The sequence below is a fragment of the Fringilla coelebs genome (assembly GCF_963513975.1).
Source record: "Fringilla coelebs genome assembly, chromosome: 1".
NCBI lineage: Eukaryota > Metazoa > Chordata > Aves > Passeriformes > Fringillidae > Fringilla > Fringilla coelebs.
The window spans coordinates 72,495,096-72,510,889 of record NC_140028.1 but is presented as its reverse complement, the minus strand read 5'-3'; the positions used below and the strand labels follow the sequence as shown (position 1 = coordinate 72,510,889).

Here is a 15,794-nt window from a genome sequence, read left to right as displayed (position 1 = left end):
CAGATTCTGCTGTCAGTCGCACCTAATCAGCCATTCGCTATGTATAACAGATGACAGAGCCTGAGCTTTTTATTCTACCAGAAATGGAGGCTGGACACCATGGACTTCTTGGTCACCTTGTAGCACTACTTGTGGAATAGGCTTTCAAGTTCGCCAGCGCTCCTGCAGCAATCCAACCCCTCGCCATGGAGGACGCGTCTGTGTGGGACAGAATCGTGAGGAGAGGTGAGTTATCTTTTTTCTATTGTCTGTTTTAATTTCTTCTGTGCAGTCGTTATCCACAGGACATTTTTTCCTTTATTTGCCTTGGTTTTCCCTTCCCTTCCCTTTCACTCTCTTTTTAACTTCGCTGCTGTACAGTACAATATTCCCATTAACGAGGCTTTGGGTCTGCAGCAGATCTTTCATCTTTTGCTTCGCTTCATTCCTCCTGAGCCACCTGAGAGCTCCTGGTAGTGCCAGACAATTGGGCTGAAGCAACGTGCTGCTGTCCCTTGAGACCCTGAAAATTGATTCTTCTTGAAAATTGATTGCACTGTGTTTGAATTGTAACTTATCCAGACTCAAGATCTGGAATTCAGAACAAAACATAATAAGGTCACAGCACTATGTTACTGATGCTGTGAGTTCATTTTTTACTGTTGTAAATAAATTAAGCATTTCTATAACATAGAAGGAGGTTTCAAGGGCTTTGTTTTCTGTTCAATAAATATAATACACCCTGAACTCTAATATCTTTAGTAAGGTTTCAAGCTTGGTGGCTTTTTTTTTAATTGTTTGTATATATTCTTTAACCCCTGAGTAGACCAAGTTAGCTCAGATTTTGATTTCACCATGTATTGTTTTGGCACCTAAGTATTTAGTCACTAGCTCAGAATGTCAAGTTCGGGCCTCTCATTCTATTTTACATGCACCCTAATTACATTTATAATTTATGTGGACCCTACATGCATCTCTAATTTTTATGTTTGCAGTTTTTAACAGGAATTAAATATTTCTTTAAATCGAGCCAGAATACATTCAGAAAAACTTCAACTCTTGCATGCATTATGTTGTTTCCAGAGGCATACAAGAAAGCTAGATAGCTGAAGACTAGCATTGGTGTGAAAATCTGGAGTCCTGTAGCCATCCATTCCAAGAGATGTATGTGGTTATGTTTCCTTCCAATATGCACTTGCAGCTTACTTCAGTGTTTCTTTATGGATGATGAAGTATCCTATATTGCTGTTGGATGTAATCTAAAGTCAGTAACCTTTATGAAGAGTTTCAGTGAGGCATTTAATTAAACACCAACTCTAGCATTTCTTCAGATTAAGAGATTCATTGAAGCAAAGTTGCATCACACATTTACCTATTAATGGATCACCAGGGACCTGGTCTTTCTAAGTCCTAGATGTAAAGGATCAGTATCACAGAATGTGTGAATGTTTCTTGCTGTTTCATGCCATGAATATTTACCATTTCATTCTGAAGAAGAGGATTTTGTTCTTTTGTAAATTGCTTTCTGAAAATAGGTTGCCCAACCAGAAAGCCATTGCCATCAAACATAGATTGTATCTGCTGTTATTTAGCTCTGTCCCAGCATGAATAACAGTTATTGATTTTCCTGAACTGAGAGGTCAGTCCAGGGCAGGACACAAGAAGACAAAACAGAAAAAAAATAGTTCAGTTTGGAGAGACTTTGGGGTGATGCACTATAGAAGGTAATAGTAATTGTTTATTTTAGTTTACCATGGAAAAAAAGTTTGATAAGAAGTTTCACAGAAATCAAGGAAACCATGAGAAATACTTTCTTAATTATGCGAGCAATAAGACAATGGGTTTACTGTAAAAACAGTTACAAACTGGGAAGTTACTTATGATGAGTTGAAATAATAACAATCCAGAAGGACTGAATTTTGGTATGCAACAGTTCTTAAGGAACAGTAAGCTTATGTTGCTTTGCTTTTGTAGCCTGCAGCTTATTTGTCCTTTCTGTCTCTGTCCAGTTCCGCAGCATCCTGGGATGAATGTGCCTGTGAGTTTACTGCAGGATGCCTTTTTCTCTCAGAGTTCTTCTGTCACTGTTTCCTGTTCTTTGAAAGACCCTTCACTCCCAACAGCCCTTCACCTTTCTCACTCATAGCTTGCTTACATTTGACCTTCTTGCCTCTCCCCTTGTTTTGTTTGTTATCCGTGTTATGCCCTGTTACTTTTAATGATTTTTTTAAGTGCCTTTAATTTTTTTTCCAGAGGGTGTGGTAAGTTAGGAAATTTTGTCAAATAATTTGCAAAGTAGCTAGAGGAATGAGGCGTCAGTTGTTTGCCAGGATTTTTTGTCAGTGTTAAGCCAAGTACTTGGATAAATCTTTTCTTCAGAGCTGTAAAAAGCAGAAGGTCCTGGGATATTTGCCAGCCAGGGCCCATCCCATCATCCACGGGAGGGGAGCAGGGCAAGCCTGGAGATTGTGACCAGACCCAACCAAGAGTCTAGATCCTAGTGACAATGAGAGAAGTCTGAAGTCCAGGTAGGAAGCTAAACCATAGGCCAGGGTTAGGATCAGGTTAAATAGAGCTTCTTTGGCCCCTTGGTGTGGTTGAAGGACCCAGGGGAGGCTGGTTGGGGCTGTTAGAGGAGTTTTATGAGTGTCCTCATGCTCTGCCAGCTTGTGGAGAGTTTTGAGCTGTGAGGGCAGTGGAGAACCAGCATTTACAGTAGTGTTATTTCACTGTTTCACTCTCATTGAGTTACATCAGCACCAAATGGAAGCAGTTCCTTTGAGCCCATAACATTTAGGGAGGCTGAACAAACATTACATGTGCAGTAACTCCTGAGAAACATTTGCTATTTTTGTATCCAAAGTGCCAAGAAGCAACTTCTCAGATTTTCTTACTTACATCAACCACTGTTTATAAATAGTCTAACAGTTTACTTTTTTGATGACCCAGCTCATATGTGAAATGAAAATATATTTTGTATTAGTAAAAATTTGAATTAGTTGTTTTACACATTGAGTGCGTTTGACTTTGTAAACGTGCGTACTCTAATCACCTTCACATGTTCAGGGGTATAAATATAGGATTCAGTTTCCACAGCCATCTATGTGCCAAACTTTGAAACAGCTTTTTAACAAACAGTGATTTCAGTAGAAATCCAGTACATAACTCCATAGAAAGCAAACACAAAAAAGGCAGCATATATCTGAGGTAAATTTACTTTCAGATGTGGATCCATATTCAGCTTGAGAATATTTGTTCATGTGTTAAGAGCTAAATGTTTGTCTAGGATATATTTGTTTTACCTCATGAAAGCCATGATCCCATCATGGCTAATGTATCAGGCAGCTCTGTGCTCGCTGGCCATTCCCTTGAAATCAATGGCAATATTTGCCAATTTAAAGCATTGAAGATAGGTTAAACTGTTTCATGCTCTGCTGCTTAAGGGGTGCTAAAGGGAAGGGGGGGAAAGCAGTTGAGAGATAACAGCAAATACTTGTATTGCAAAGCAAATTCCCCTCGTAGAAGTAGGTCAAATGTGCAGCTGATGTGCGTGTAGAATATGGAGAGGGAGTAAAAATAACATTGTAACAAAATTTGCTAATAAAAGAATAATTTTGTAGTTAGGACTCCAGATGGAAGACATCTTGATCAGTTCCTTAGGGGCTTAATTTTTCTGATTTTCCTGTATAAGAGATATTCACTGAGGCTGCTGGAAATTCTCTAGACCTTCGTTTATAGAGTCTGTAGTATCCTGTCTTGACTTTATCATGGGGTGAGAATGTTTGTCCTTTCTGTGGAAGATGCTGGAGATATGGCATGATTAAGTCCACTGGTCCCCCTCCTCTCTGTGCAGAAATGAGGGACATTAAAATGCGAATTCCTTGCTTTCAGTGGATGCACTTATCTTTTATTACACAGGAAAGAATAGGAAAAAACCATGGCAATTAGAAAAGTAGATTGGCTGCAGACAAGGAGTAAATGTTTGAAAGCCCTGGATATTTTGGCGTGTATAAAATGATTAGAAGCAGGACATATTGTTGCATTATTTTGTACATGGTTCTCAGCAAACAGTTTTTGGGCTTCTTTCCATGAGAAAGAGGAGCTGCTGGGAGTCAAGTGCCTGCTCTGTGTAGCACTGCTTGTTTCTGGGCAGTGTGAACAAGCCCAGTCCACTTCAGCAGAGCAGCTTAAACACCACAAGGCTTTAGGGTTGCTTGCACTCCCATGGATGTCTCGTCTTCTGGGAAGCGTCTGTTCCCACCCTCTTAGCTTTCGCTCTCCCTCTCTTCCACAGAAGCCCCTGGGACCACGTGCCACCTTCCACAGTCTCTTGGATGGGTATTTCTGTCAGTCTCAGTCTCAGTCCAGTGGGGCATGTGCATGTCATGTGCCTGCCTTCATTTAAAGGAATCTGGCATTCCCATCAGCCTTAGTATAGCCTGTGCATCCCAGTAAATCACCAGCTGGAAATCACAACTACCCACCACAGAACAGGGCATTGCACAGGAAGGGGCACACAGGGATGAAGCTTAGTTTGTTTTTCATAAACATATGGTAGTAGTATAACATAGTTCAAAATTGCAAAATGTTTGTTTAAATAACATCTCTCTGTGGAATAAAAAGGGCATACTTGTAACTGTCATGCAGTTAGCCCATAATACTCAGTCCTGGATAGCAGCATTGAAATAATTGAATAAATTGATGTCTTACTACAGGTTGAGATTTTTATAGAAACAAGAATAGTAATGCTAGTTGCAATGAAATTGTAGTTGCAAAATTTGCTGTAGGCACTAATAGCTGTGGACACAACCGGACAGAGGATGTTCACCCTTCCCCCAGTATGACAATTCCTTTATTAGGGCATTTGAACTTGGGCTCACTTCAAGGGAAATGTGAGGGGTCACTGTAGAAAACCCACATTTCTCTAGGCTGTTTTCCATTCTGACCTCCCTGCAGTTAGGTTAGGGGAGAGGGCAGTGGTTTCACAGATTCAAGTTTCTTGCATTGCATGTTTTTTTGAATTACTCTAAAACGTTAGCCCTGTGGGTCCTGAGAACAAAATTAAGAGGGGAAGAAAGAGCAAAAGGGAAAAAGGGTTGCTGAGTGACTTGAAATGCAGCCAAGAACAGATATAATGAAACTTGGCTCAAAGCCCCATGCTGTAGCACAGTTCTCAAAGATCAATTGCAGGGATGTCTCTCGCTGTGAAAACATACCTGATATTTCCAGAGGCTGGCTGGCTGAAATGAAAATAAGATTCTACTTGTATGATGTGTTAGTTTTTGGTTTGTTCTCTTTTTTTTTTTTTTTCCCCTGAAAAAAAAGGAAAAATTGATGGTGTTGACTATTAAAAGAAAGCAAAACAACAAAACTGTTTCCCAAATTCAAGTAGTTTGCATAGAGATTTTAGGGCTTTTTTTCAGCTGCATCTTTAATTAGTGTTGGATAACAGAATTGCCAGCCCTTTGAAGTGCTTACTGTGAAGGGTCACTGTTATTAGGTTTCTTTTCTGTCTCTTGCTGGAGTGAGAGAGTGGGAGGTCAGGCACATAGACACTAAAAGAGCCACTGCAGAGTGGCATGACTGTCCTCAAAGTGAGATCTGTCATACCTAACTTCAGGGGTTCATGAGAATGAATGTTTATGTGCGAGTCAGGTGTCTGAACTTCCACTGAGCTATGTAGAAATTTAGTCAATAAAGGTTGTGGAGATCAGTAATTTGCGTCCTTCTGCTCTATATTCCTTAACTTCTCCAAATCAATCATTCTAGTCTCCCTAGTTTGTATTGACAAGATTTCCATTGCCTTTAATGGCCGCTTAGATGTCTGTCTCCCATGTAGCATTTATAGCCCAAGAAAATCAATCTGTACATTGAGGGCTGTATTTAAATCACCTTTGCTTTAGGGTGACATAAATAATGCTTTTAACTGGGCTGTTTCTTTCCATGAGCTGTTGCTCAAGTTAGATGACTACATTTCTAGATAGCTAAACTGTAGATGCCTTTATTTTAAGGCAAGACAAGTTCCTTAATTTTACTTCTGCATGGCTGAATATAGGTAATTTTCCACTTCATGGCAGATTTGCTTCAGCCTCAGTGTGTCTCCCAAATTAACTTAACACATCTTCATTAAGAACTGAAATTATGCAAAGTTTGTACTAATTTGACTAAATAAATGCTGATGTTACGTCTATATTTTATTGACCGTACATTCTCCACAAATTATCTAGAAGAAGCTATCGCACACATTCCCATAAATGACTGCATGTGACAAAGAAAGTGTGCAGCTGGCATTCTTGGAGAAGAATATTCAGGCACAGAACATTCCTATGTATCTTTAATATAATGTGAACTGTAATATCTTTATCCAAATCATGCAGTGAAGAATTCTGACACCAGATTCATAAATATTGAGTGTTTGGGCATTTTTTCTTCTGTTTCCAGAGGAAAGGTCAATACAAGCTGTGAATAATTTTCTTAACTCTACAGAAGCAGAAAACTAAATGTCACTCCCCTATTAACCTCACTCCCAATCTTTAGATTTTTTTGGAGTTGTCCAGACCTAGGGACAAAGTTTGAATTTTAGACTCCAGCATATGCAATAAATCTATTTTTGTATGTTACACCACCGACATTATTTTTTTGCCCTCCACACAGTTCCAAATGTTCAAATTCCTTATAATGAGGGATAATGGAGAATTAGAGCTTGCAGATATTGGGGCTTTCTGAATACAAGCACAAAACTTGTTGTGGTTATTCTTGTTGAAAATGTCAACTGTTCATACTGTCATTTCTCTTTTTGTAGAAAATAAATAACTGGAGTATTAGAGTCAGTTTTCACTGTAGAAGAGTGCTAAGAGATGAAAACTTGTTAGAAGAGCAAGAAGACATTGGATTTTGGATAAATAGTGTAAAAACTGAGGAAATACTGTATCAGATTGATTTGTTCATTCAGGACAGTCAGCATTGTAGCAAGAGCTACCCAGATGCACCCATAAAATATCAGAGAATTCTTTAGAGTTGTCTGCTTCCTGACTGTGCTGTGTGTCTGTGTGTTTGCTTTATCTAAGTCAGAGCTTGGTATCTTAGAGAGCCCGAGTCGCACCAGCTGATGGCCCAAATCCTTTGGACCTGTGTAGAGCTTCCTTTAAAAGCAGCAGATGCTATGGCTAGAATTACTGGATGGTACACTCAAAAAATCAGAAATCTAAGGGTGCTACAAAAATTGAAAAAACTCAGCTGAAGGTGGGACCTTCCCACATTCCTTCTGAATGTATTGTTACAAAGATGACAACTCAGTAGTGCTTCCCTCAAGAACCTACTAGGCCTCTGAATTAGTTTACAGCCTACTGGAAAATCTTTCAAAGATTATAATAGCTAAAAACACCCTTTAAAAGATAAAGTAGTAACATTATAAACAAGTGCAGTTCTTTATGCTTAGAATCAATGCTTTAGCTTTTATATTGTCCATAGAAGCAGAAATGCTATGAAAAGCAAGTGTAGCTATCTGAAGATGAGAGAGATAGATCCTAATCAATTCTTAGCTGGAGACTGATAAAAGACTGCCTGCATGAATGTTTGCCTTCTGTTTGGTTGACTGCCACAGAGGCATAGCCGCAACTGGTTTTGATAAAGGAGTTTGCAATCTTGCTTACGTGACCGCAGTACAATCCCGTGGCTGCATTGCATGGAATGTTTAAAGTCACTGAATAAAGCAAACAAATGCTCCACCCACACAACTGCAACCTAAAACAACCCACTCGAATGTTTAGACACTCTGTGCAGTGTTACAACTGCAAGTGAGGTGCTTAATGAGTAGGGAGAAGCCCTTTGTATAAAATATTTCCCTGTACAAATAGCTATCTGAATTATGCAAATGAGGGAGGTTTTGGGGGAGGTCTTGTCTTGATAATAAATGGATTCTTTGCCTCCTTATTTCTCTTCTCACAGGTACTGCAATGAGCATTTGTTGTGCCCCCCTCATGTGTTTTGGACAGGCTGGGGGCCATGGGAGCGCTGCACGGCTCAGTGTGGAGGAGGGATCCAGGCACGGCGCAGGACATGTGAAAATGGCCCTGACTGTCCTGGCTGCAGCGTGGTAAGCAATTCTCAGCTTTTTCTTCATCAAATGTCTATGGCCATCTCCCACAGATGTCTCTATGTCATAGAATCATAAATTCATTTAAGTTTGAAAGGACCTCTAAGGTTATCAGGTCCAACCATTAACCCAGCTCTGACAACTCCTCCATTGAACCATATTCCCCAATACCTCATCTATGTGTGTTTTAAATGCCTGCAGGGATGGTGACTCTGACACTTCTGTGGGCAGTCTGTTCCTGTGCCTGATAACCCTTTCAGTGCAGACATTTTTCCTAATATCCAATCTAAACCTCCTCTGACAAACCTTAAAACCATTTCTACCCGTTCTAACACTAATGCTCTACGCCCATAAAGCATCTGTGTATGTCTATAAGCTCTACCCCTAACATGAGTAGTCACCAGACAGTTTTTGTCTCTGGGTTGCTTGTGTGTGCTGAAATCCACACAATTTATCAATCAGAAATATATATAATTCTGCTTTTTCACAGTATCATCTAGAATTTAAGCTTCTTGAGGCTAGGTTGGTGAAAATGTATATGTGTCATTGCAGGTTTATAGTGGGTTTTTTATTTTTATCATCAGAGTGCATAGGAACTGTAGCTATGAGCCCAGGACTCCAGTATATGGTGTTCTGTACAGCAGAGAAAAAGCTAAGTTTCACATCTAAATACATGAGGAGCCAATCAGTGAATGCATGGAAGCACCAGGCAAGTGCTGAGGTGAGATTGGATAGCAGTGGCCTTGGCACAGCAGCAGCCTAGCAGCTGGCAGGCTTTGAATTTACAGTGAGATGATTTGAATGAGTAGAAGTGTTTTATTGATACCCAGTTTATTAAAAGAAACACATGGAAAAACATGTAGGGGATTTTTCTTATATTTCATCAAGTAGGGGTGGGTAGGTAAAGAAGTAGAAGAATTTTTTTTTTCTTTTTACTATTAAACCAATTTTTACACGTCTTAATTTCAGAGAGGCATAATTCTGAGGTTTGTTGTAATCTGTGGTCTGTTTGTTAGGCTGGCAGTAATTCAATACTAAAGTAAGGATAGTTTATTACCTTTTTCTAATTTGAAGGTTTTGTGCATTTTCCCAGGATTTGTTCTCTTTTTAAATTTATTCTGATGATAGAATTGCATTTTGAGTAGATTAAAAACATCCAAGAGGCTTGTTCTTTTATTTCAGTTAAACTTTAGGAATTAACCCAATAAATTAGAATTCGATCAAGTTTTCCAAAATATTTGTCTCTTCTGATGGTACACCAAAAAAGCAGACATATGGTCTAGATCTAGTGTTAAACCTTTCTGACTGACACTGAAAAGAGCACAATATGATGGTTTTCTCCCTCACTTGTTCCTATTTATCCTATAATAATGTTTGTGAAATATAGGGGCATTTTATTTTGCAGAGAATCTTCCCATGGTCTTAAATCAAAAATATGTGGCTTTAATTTGCTTGGAAAGCTCTATGAGGGAAGTAGGAAAATGTTTCATGTAAAAATTTCTTATTATAACTAATTTGAGATTAATGGTACTGGGGTTTGTAATTTATTAACAGTCTTAGCACATACTCTGCTGCACCATGGAATAGTTACCAGTTCAGCTGTGGAAATGTGGAAATGTTCTGGAGATTTTTTTATTAATTAGAAAAGTATTGCGCTGATAGTTTCAAGCTTTGGAGTACATAGTTGTCTTGCTAAAACTTGCCACCAATGGAAACCCATCTAGTGTAGAAATCCTCTATGAACCCTGGTGCTCTTGCAAGACAAAGGACTGTGGTATAAAGTCTGTGTTCTGTTTGAGTTTCATTGAATTTGAACCTTTGAGTTACTTGTTTTGACTCAGAGGCTTTGCAGCCAGAGCAGGGCATAGTCACTAAGTGAAGCTGGAGAAAAAGTACTTTATTTCTTATCAGAGTTTGTTTCATTAATCTAAGAAAGTGAAATCAGAAATATTTTTATGCCTTCTTTTAATTGTTGAATGGTTTAAGTATTTATATTAATTAAGTCATATGAATGAGGAGCGCAAATATGAAAATTGTTGGTTGTTCTTCTGCTTCAACCAAATTTTTTGTTTTATTGTAGTAGGTAAGTATTTTTCCAAACAGTTAGAATTATGAATTTTTATCATTGTGAATAAAGGAGAAGTTAATGTGGCTTCTTACTACTTTTCCATTCTTCACTGGTTGTAGTGATTCTTAGCTTAAGTTGTGCAAGATATTTAGTGAATTTAGTTTCAAAAAACTTTTATCCTGAATATCTCTGAGTACTTGAGAATCTAAAAAATCTTGGGAAGTGTTAAAGTGAAAGTGGTAGTAATCTATATTATCTACTGTTTGTTTTGTCTGGAGTAAAAGATCTTATGAGCCAAACATTTACCATGTGAATTAAAGGCATAGCTGGGGGTAGACTCAGGGACTTAAAGTGCCTGGTTCTCTCGACCATTAAATGATAGCTTTAAACTATACAGAGACTCTCCAGGTTTCTTCAGTGAGGACGAACTCTGTGAAACCTTCACACCATTTGAGCAGCATGAGTTGCAGCTGAATAGTTCAGTGTCCGTGGCCTGTGGAGAGGAGAAGAAAAAAGGGTAGAGGACTCTAGAACTTATTATTTAAGAAGAGATAGTAACTATCTTAGGCGTTGTTTCATCTTGAAATGAAAATAAATTTTTGATGCATCAGATGTGTAGGATGGGTGAAATGCTGTCTTGGGATCCCTTTCAACTCTGCTAGTTCTTTGCTTTTAGAACTTCATTTTTAGGGAATCATGGGAAAAAAACAAAAACAGCAACTCTTTTTATGACACTTAAGAGAGTCTTACAGTATGCTTGCCATCAGTATCAGGGGACCAGATTTAATTTCTTAGGAGAACCTGCCTCTTCTATTTTCCAATCTGCAACCTGGCTGTGACACTGCAGTATAGCCAGTCCCAATCTATTTTCCTGTCCTTATTTTGCAGCTTTTACCGTATTAATGGCTATTGTCTGTTTCCACCTAATGATTTATACCACACAATTTTTAATGAATAGTGTTTCTTCCTTTTAGTTTGATTGGATTTCTCCAAGGCTGCAATATCACAGCAGGCAGCTGTTGCCTTTTTTTGTCTTTTTGAAAGTTTCTCATCAGTTGGTTCCTTGACTTTATCTGCCTTATAGCAGATAACAGCCAAGCCACTTGAATATTTTTTATCAGAACTCAGTAGAGTTGCCTACTGTTATTTCCAAATTATTTTATAAAATAATAATGATAAATCTTTTGATGCATATAAATATTCCACAGAGAGAAAATCATGATGGTATCTTAAAGATGCATCTGTTGCTTAAATGCACTCAATACACGAAAATGGATGGCCAGTGACTTAAGACTGAAGGTGTTTCCACTGAATATAGAAAACCATAAATCAATATGATACAGCAGAATTAGACCACAGAGACTCATAAAGGTCAAAAAGATGAAGTCTGAAATCAAAATCTGGAGTCATAAGGACCTATCAAAGTCTCTAAGTTAATCAAAGCTTCAAGAGTGCTTAAAATTGCCTAATAAGAGACAGAACCATCACAACCAAATTTAAGAGCAGCTAAAATCTGGTAATAGAAAGCTTAAGCATATCACAAAACTGGTATTGATCTCGTGTATGCAGGTCATACAGGCACTGGAGAAGGAACTGTGGAATTCTCTGGACTGTGCTAAAGTGACTCAGAGGACAAACATCTTCAGATTTTACAGCACTCTCAGATAAGCTGTATGTTTCCTTCAGAAAATGCTTCTTTTCCCTTGAGAAGCATAATCTCCCTTGAATTTGTCTCAGGCCAGTAATAAAAGAGTAACTTTTTAAAAGAATTATTAATCGAATGAGGAATTTAGTTTAAGGCTCAAGTTGGGTGACGTGATTTATGTGTATATTTGTCTGTGTTCTTGTTTCAGTCGTACTAACATATACATTAATCTTAGTTTTTGTACTGGGTGACTGGTAAATGGTATGTACTTTCCACATACCAGAGCAAAACGGGTTATTTTGCTGTGAAATAAAAACAAAAAACAAGCAATAAAAAAAACCAAAACCAAAACAACAAAAAAAGGAGAAATTGTATCTGTTTCTTAGAAAATAATAGCTATTTTTGTTTTGTTTCTTTTTTTTTTTTTTGTCTTGTGGATTTGTTGGTTTTTGTTGATTTTTTTTTTTTTTTGCTTTTTTTTAATTTTTAGTATTATTGTTTCAATGTTCTGGAATTGTTCTGAACACAAAACTTTTTTCAGAAAGCGTGTTTGTATTCTAGCACTTTTGTAATGAAAGAGGATGAAAAAAAGAAAAAAAAGTCAGAATTTTTATTCTTTCATCAATTTTTTAAGGAGAATTTGAAGATGGAAGGTTTTCAGAACTACTTTGTCCATTGGACAGAACAGTCTGCCTTTTTTTACTTGCCATCTCACAAAAAAAGTTTGAAATTTATAGTCCAGAAAAGTGACCATAAAATAAAATTGTTCTTATGGTTTTTTTAATAGTTCTTTTTTAAGTTTCCATTTGACTTAAGAAAAATAATCTACTGCATAACCAGAAAACAATCTCACAAGCATGATGTAGAAGAAATTGTGCTATTTATATGATGTTTGCCTACTTTATGCTCATTCCCTTTTTCAATCCTTTTTTCTTCTGTAAGGCAAAGTTTACTGGGTATTAACTGTTTGTATGTTTTAAAAGTTTAGCAAAGTAGAACCTCTCTTCTTTTGATGCTGCACATTCTACTGCAATTTTAAGCAATAACAAGTTACTTAAAGAGGGTAAAACAAAAAAAAAAAAACAAACACCCAAAATCATAAGAAATGGTTTCAGAAAATACTTAAACATCTTGATAAATGGTGCATATCTGGTTACCTTGGTCAGTAAAGTGAGTTACCAACTTGGCATTTTTGGTCACAGTAAATGTGAAATATAAACTGGTTGACCTGGTGTGGATATATATACAAATGTGAGCTGTTTAAGGTCATATTTGGGCATGCACCCGGAATATTTTGCTGTTTCATTTATTTAATTTTGAAAAAGAGGCTAAACTGTAAGGTATTGGAATAATATTCCAATATTACTGGATGGAACGTGTCTGGGCTCGTCTGGTCCTCGCTGCTCGACCAGAGGCAGCAGCTGTGGTATTTCACCACAGAGATCCCTCTGGCTGGCTGGATGCTGCAGCTAGACACTGAGAACAAGTCCAGGCTGGTAAGAACTCAGGTTTACCTCTGGTGAAGGGCCTTAGGCTAGGTGAAGAGAAAAGGAGTGGATCCTACCGCAGGGTTTAATCCAGAGCTTTACTCCAGGGTCTCAGATCTATGAATATGGTAACAGCCGCAGGAGAATCCCGGCCACATGGTCCCAGGTCCTTTTAAGCCCAGGGGGAGGGGGAAGGGAGAGGATAGGTGAGCTACCAACCAGGTTGGAGAGGGTGAGTCTCAGGGGACAATGACACTTAGACCAATGGCCCAGGGCTGAGAAGCATCTTTTGAACTTCTGCCAATCACACAAAACCCTTGCTGGAATGTTAAGCTTGATGGACATCACTTAGGAAGAGGCAAGGGGAGGGGAACAGAGAAGGTATTACTACCTGGGAAGGGACTAGGAAGTCTAAAACAGGAAATTGCAACACACTACAACAGTAAGGTGTTTGCTTTCTTGCTTAGCATCTCTCTTTTTGAGAAGTGTAATTTTTAAAGTAACTTTAAGCTGTGAAATACATTTTTAGCTGCTAAGAAACTGTCTCTGTCCTACTTCAAACTATTCCGTTCAACCTGTGACAACTGACACTGACTGCAGTCCTGTTCTGAGATTCCTGTAGCAGGCTCTTTTAGGGACTTCCAGGTCATGTAGAATAACTTCTTTCATGGACCAATGCCATCTGATTTGTGATCTCTTTCAAATCTAATTATAAGGGTTTGCAAAAGTGAACGCATTCAAGAACTTTGTGTTGGTTGTATGTGTGTCTGCCATACAGATGATGAGTGCTTGATTTAGAAGTCCAAGTCTTATTTTAAAAAAAACATAGTAAATAAATGTTAGTGTAACAAGGATCAAGTGACAGCCACGTGACTCCAGTGGGAGTTAGGGAATTGTACTGATCAGAGACAGGTGACCAGATTTCCTTCAGCCAGAATTTGCCCCACTGTTTCCTAAAACACCAGGCACACTGGAGTGTGTCCTGTCTCAGGTCTCACCATTTGTTGGCAGTTTTCAGTGGTTCTTGTGCTGTAGATGTAGCTTTCATTATTGTTATTTAGATGTAATACTGTCCCCCCAGCTCTCTGAGGCCCTGTGTTTGAGTTGTGCTCGTTGCTGCCTCTGATAGCCACAGAAAAAGTCCCTGAAACCCCCTTCAGTCTGCACCCAGCAGTGCTGGGCTCAAGGACTCACTGTTAAGAGATGTGAACTTCTACTTTTCTTTGACTGGATTGGTTTTGGATGGGAATGAGAAAGGAGAAAAATAGGAAGAAAGAAGCTTGGGTACCAAAGTTTTGTGCTACACTAGTTTTAAATTGAATTAATGAGTGAAACTGAAACTTGAGGATATTTCCTAAGGACTTGTTTCCTTAGGAAACATAGAGCCTAAATTTTTTCATTGCTGTGGACCTAGAGCATTCAGGTATCTCTGGAAAGTAATCTGTAACTGTCACTGAAGACTAAAAACCAGAACAAAAAGTAGAGAGCATAGTTCTAGCTGAGTTTTATCAAGTAGAGCTTACGGGATGATGATGTGGTCTGTCAGGTATTCTTACTCTTGAGCTCATAAGTAAGGCACCCACTCCCCCATTACAAATATGTTTGATGGGAGAGTGGTCTTAGATGACAACAAGGAACTGTGACAAGTTGCACGAAAAACAGGGGCCCAGTGGAGGGAACAAACTCTAAATTCGTTTCTACATTGAGAGACAGATTTGCAGCTGAGTCCATTGCTTGGTGCAGGTGGTGTCAGGCACTGGTCAATGAGTGTGCATATCAGCAGACGTGTTTGGGACTAGACACACATCTCTTAATTTTTAGCAGTTGGACTGCTAAATCCTACAGGCAGGAGTATAGGAAAGGGAAATGTGAGAGGATTAAATTGATCAACTTAAAACACTTGAAATATAAACTTATAGGAAATCAGGCTTCATTATTTCCAGTGCTTGTGGATCTAGGTTTTTTTGTATGGGTTGTGTAGCTTTATTTGGTACACAAGTAGTATTTCCATGAAATCAGAATTGACATAAACAGGGAGAGCTGTCAAAAAGCAAAAACCAAAAAACAAACAAACAAACAAAAAAAAAAAAAAAGAAAAAGTCTTTCATGGAGTATCCTGGACTTCTTGGAACAACCAAAATTGCATTTAGTATAGGTTGTTTTGTTTTTAAAAAGAAAAAAAAAAGACAGTAAACCTCTAATCCAAATTTATGGAAAACAAAAAATCAGTGGAGGTTACGGCAGGCTGCTTCACCTGATCTCTGATTTTCAAATTGCTGAACAACTCCAGGGTAAAACATAATTCTGATGTAAATGGAAAGTGCAGTGCAGTCTCTTAGGATGTTACTAATGTAGACCACTTCATATCTTTCTGACATTGTTCTTAAAGAAGATAAAAGGACTTTCTGACAATCAAAATGGAGCAACTTCAAAGTAAATGATAATAAGTTCATGATAGAGGGCTTAATTAGAGTTATTATTAGTTATACCTGTCTATATATCTCTGTTACATGGATGTTA

The 15,794-nt window shown here is 38.2% G+C and overlaps 1 protein-coding gene across 1 annotated transcript in view; it reads left to right on the top strand.

Annotated features, from left to right (window-relative positions):
* SEMA5A (semaphorin 5A) overlaps positions 1 to 15,794 on the top strand; it is a gene marked incomplete at its 3' end in the record, with an annotated part of 211,185 nt that overhangs the window by 140,249 nt on the left and 55,142 nt on the right. The window contains exons 13-14 of the mRNA XM_084217356.1: positions 82 to 225; positions 7,927 to 8,074. Coding sequence (XP_084073482.1) covers positions 82 to 225; positions 7,927 to 8,074 — 292 coding nt within the window. The remainder of the gene's footprint in view (positions 1 to 81; positions 226 to 7,926; positions 8,075 to 15,794) is intronic.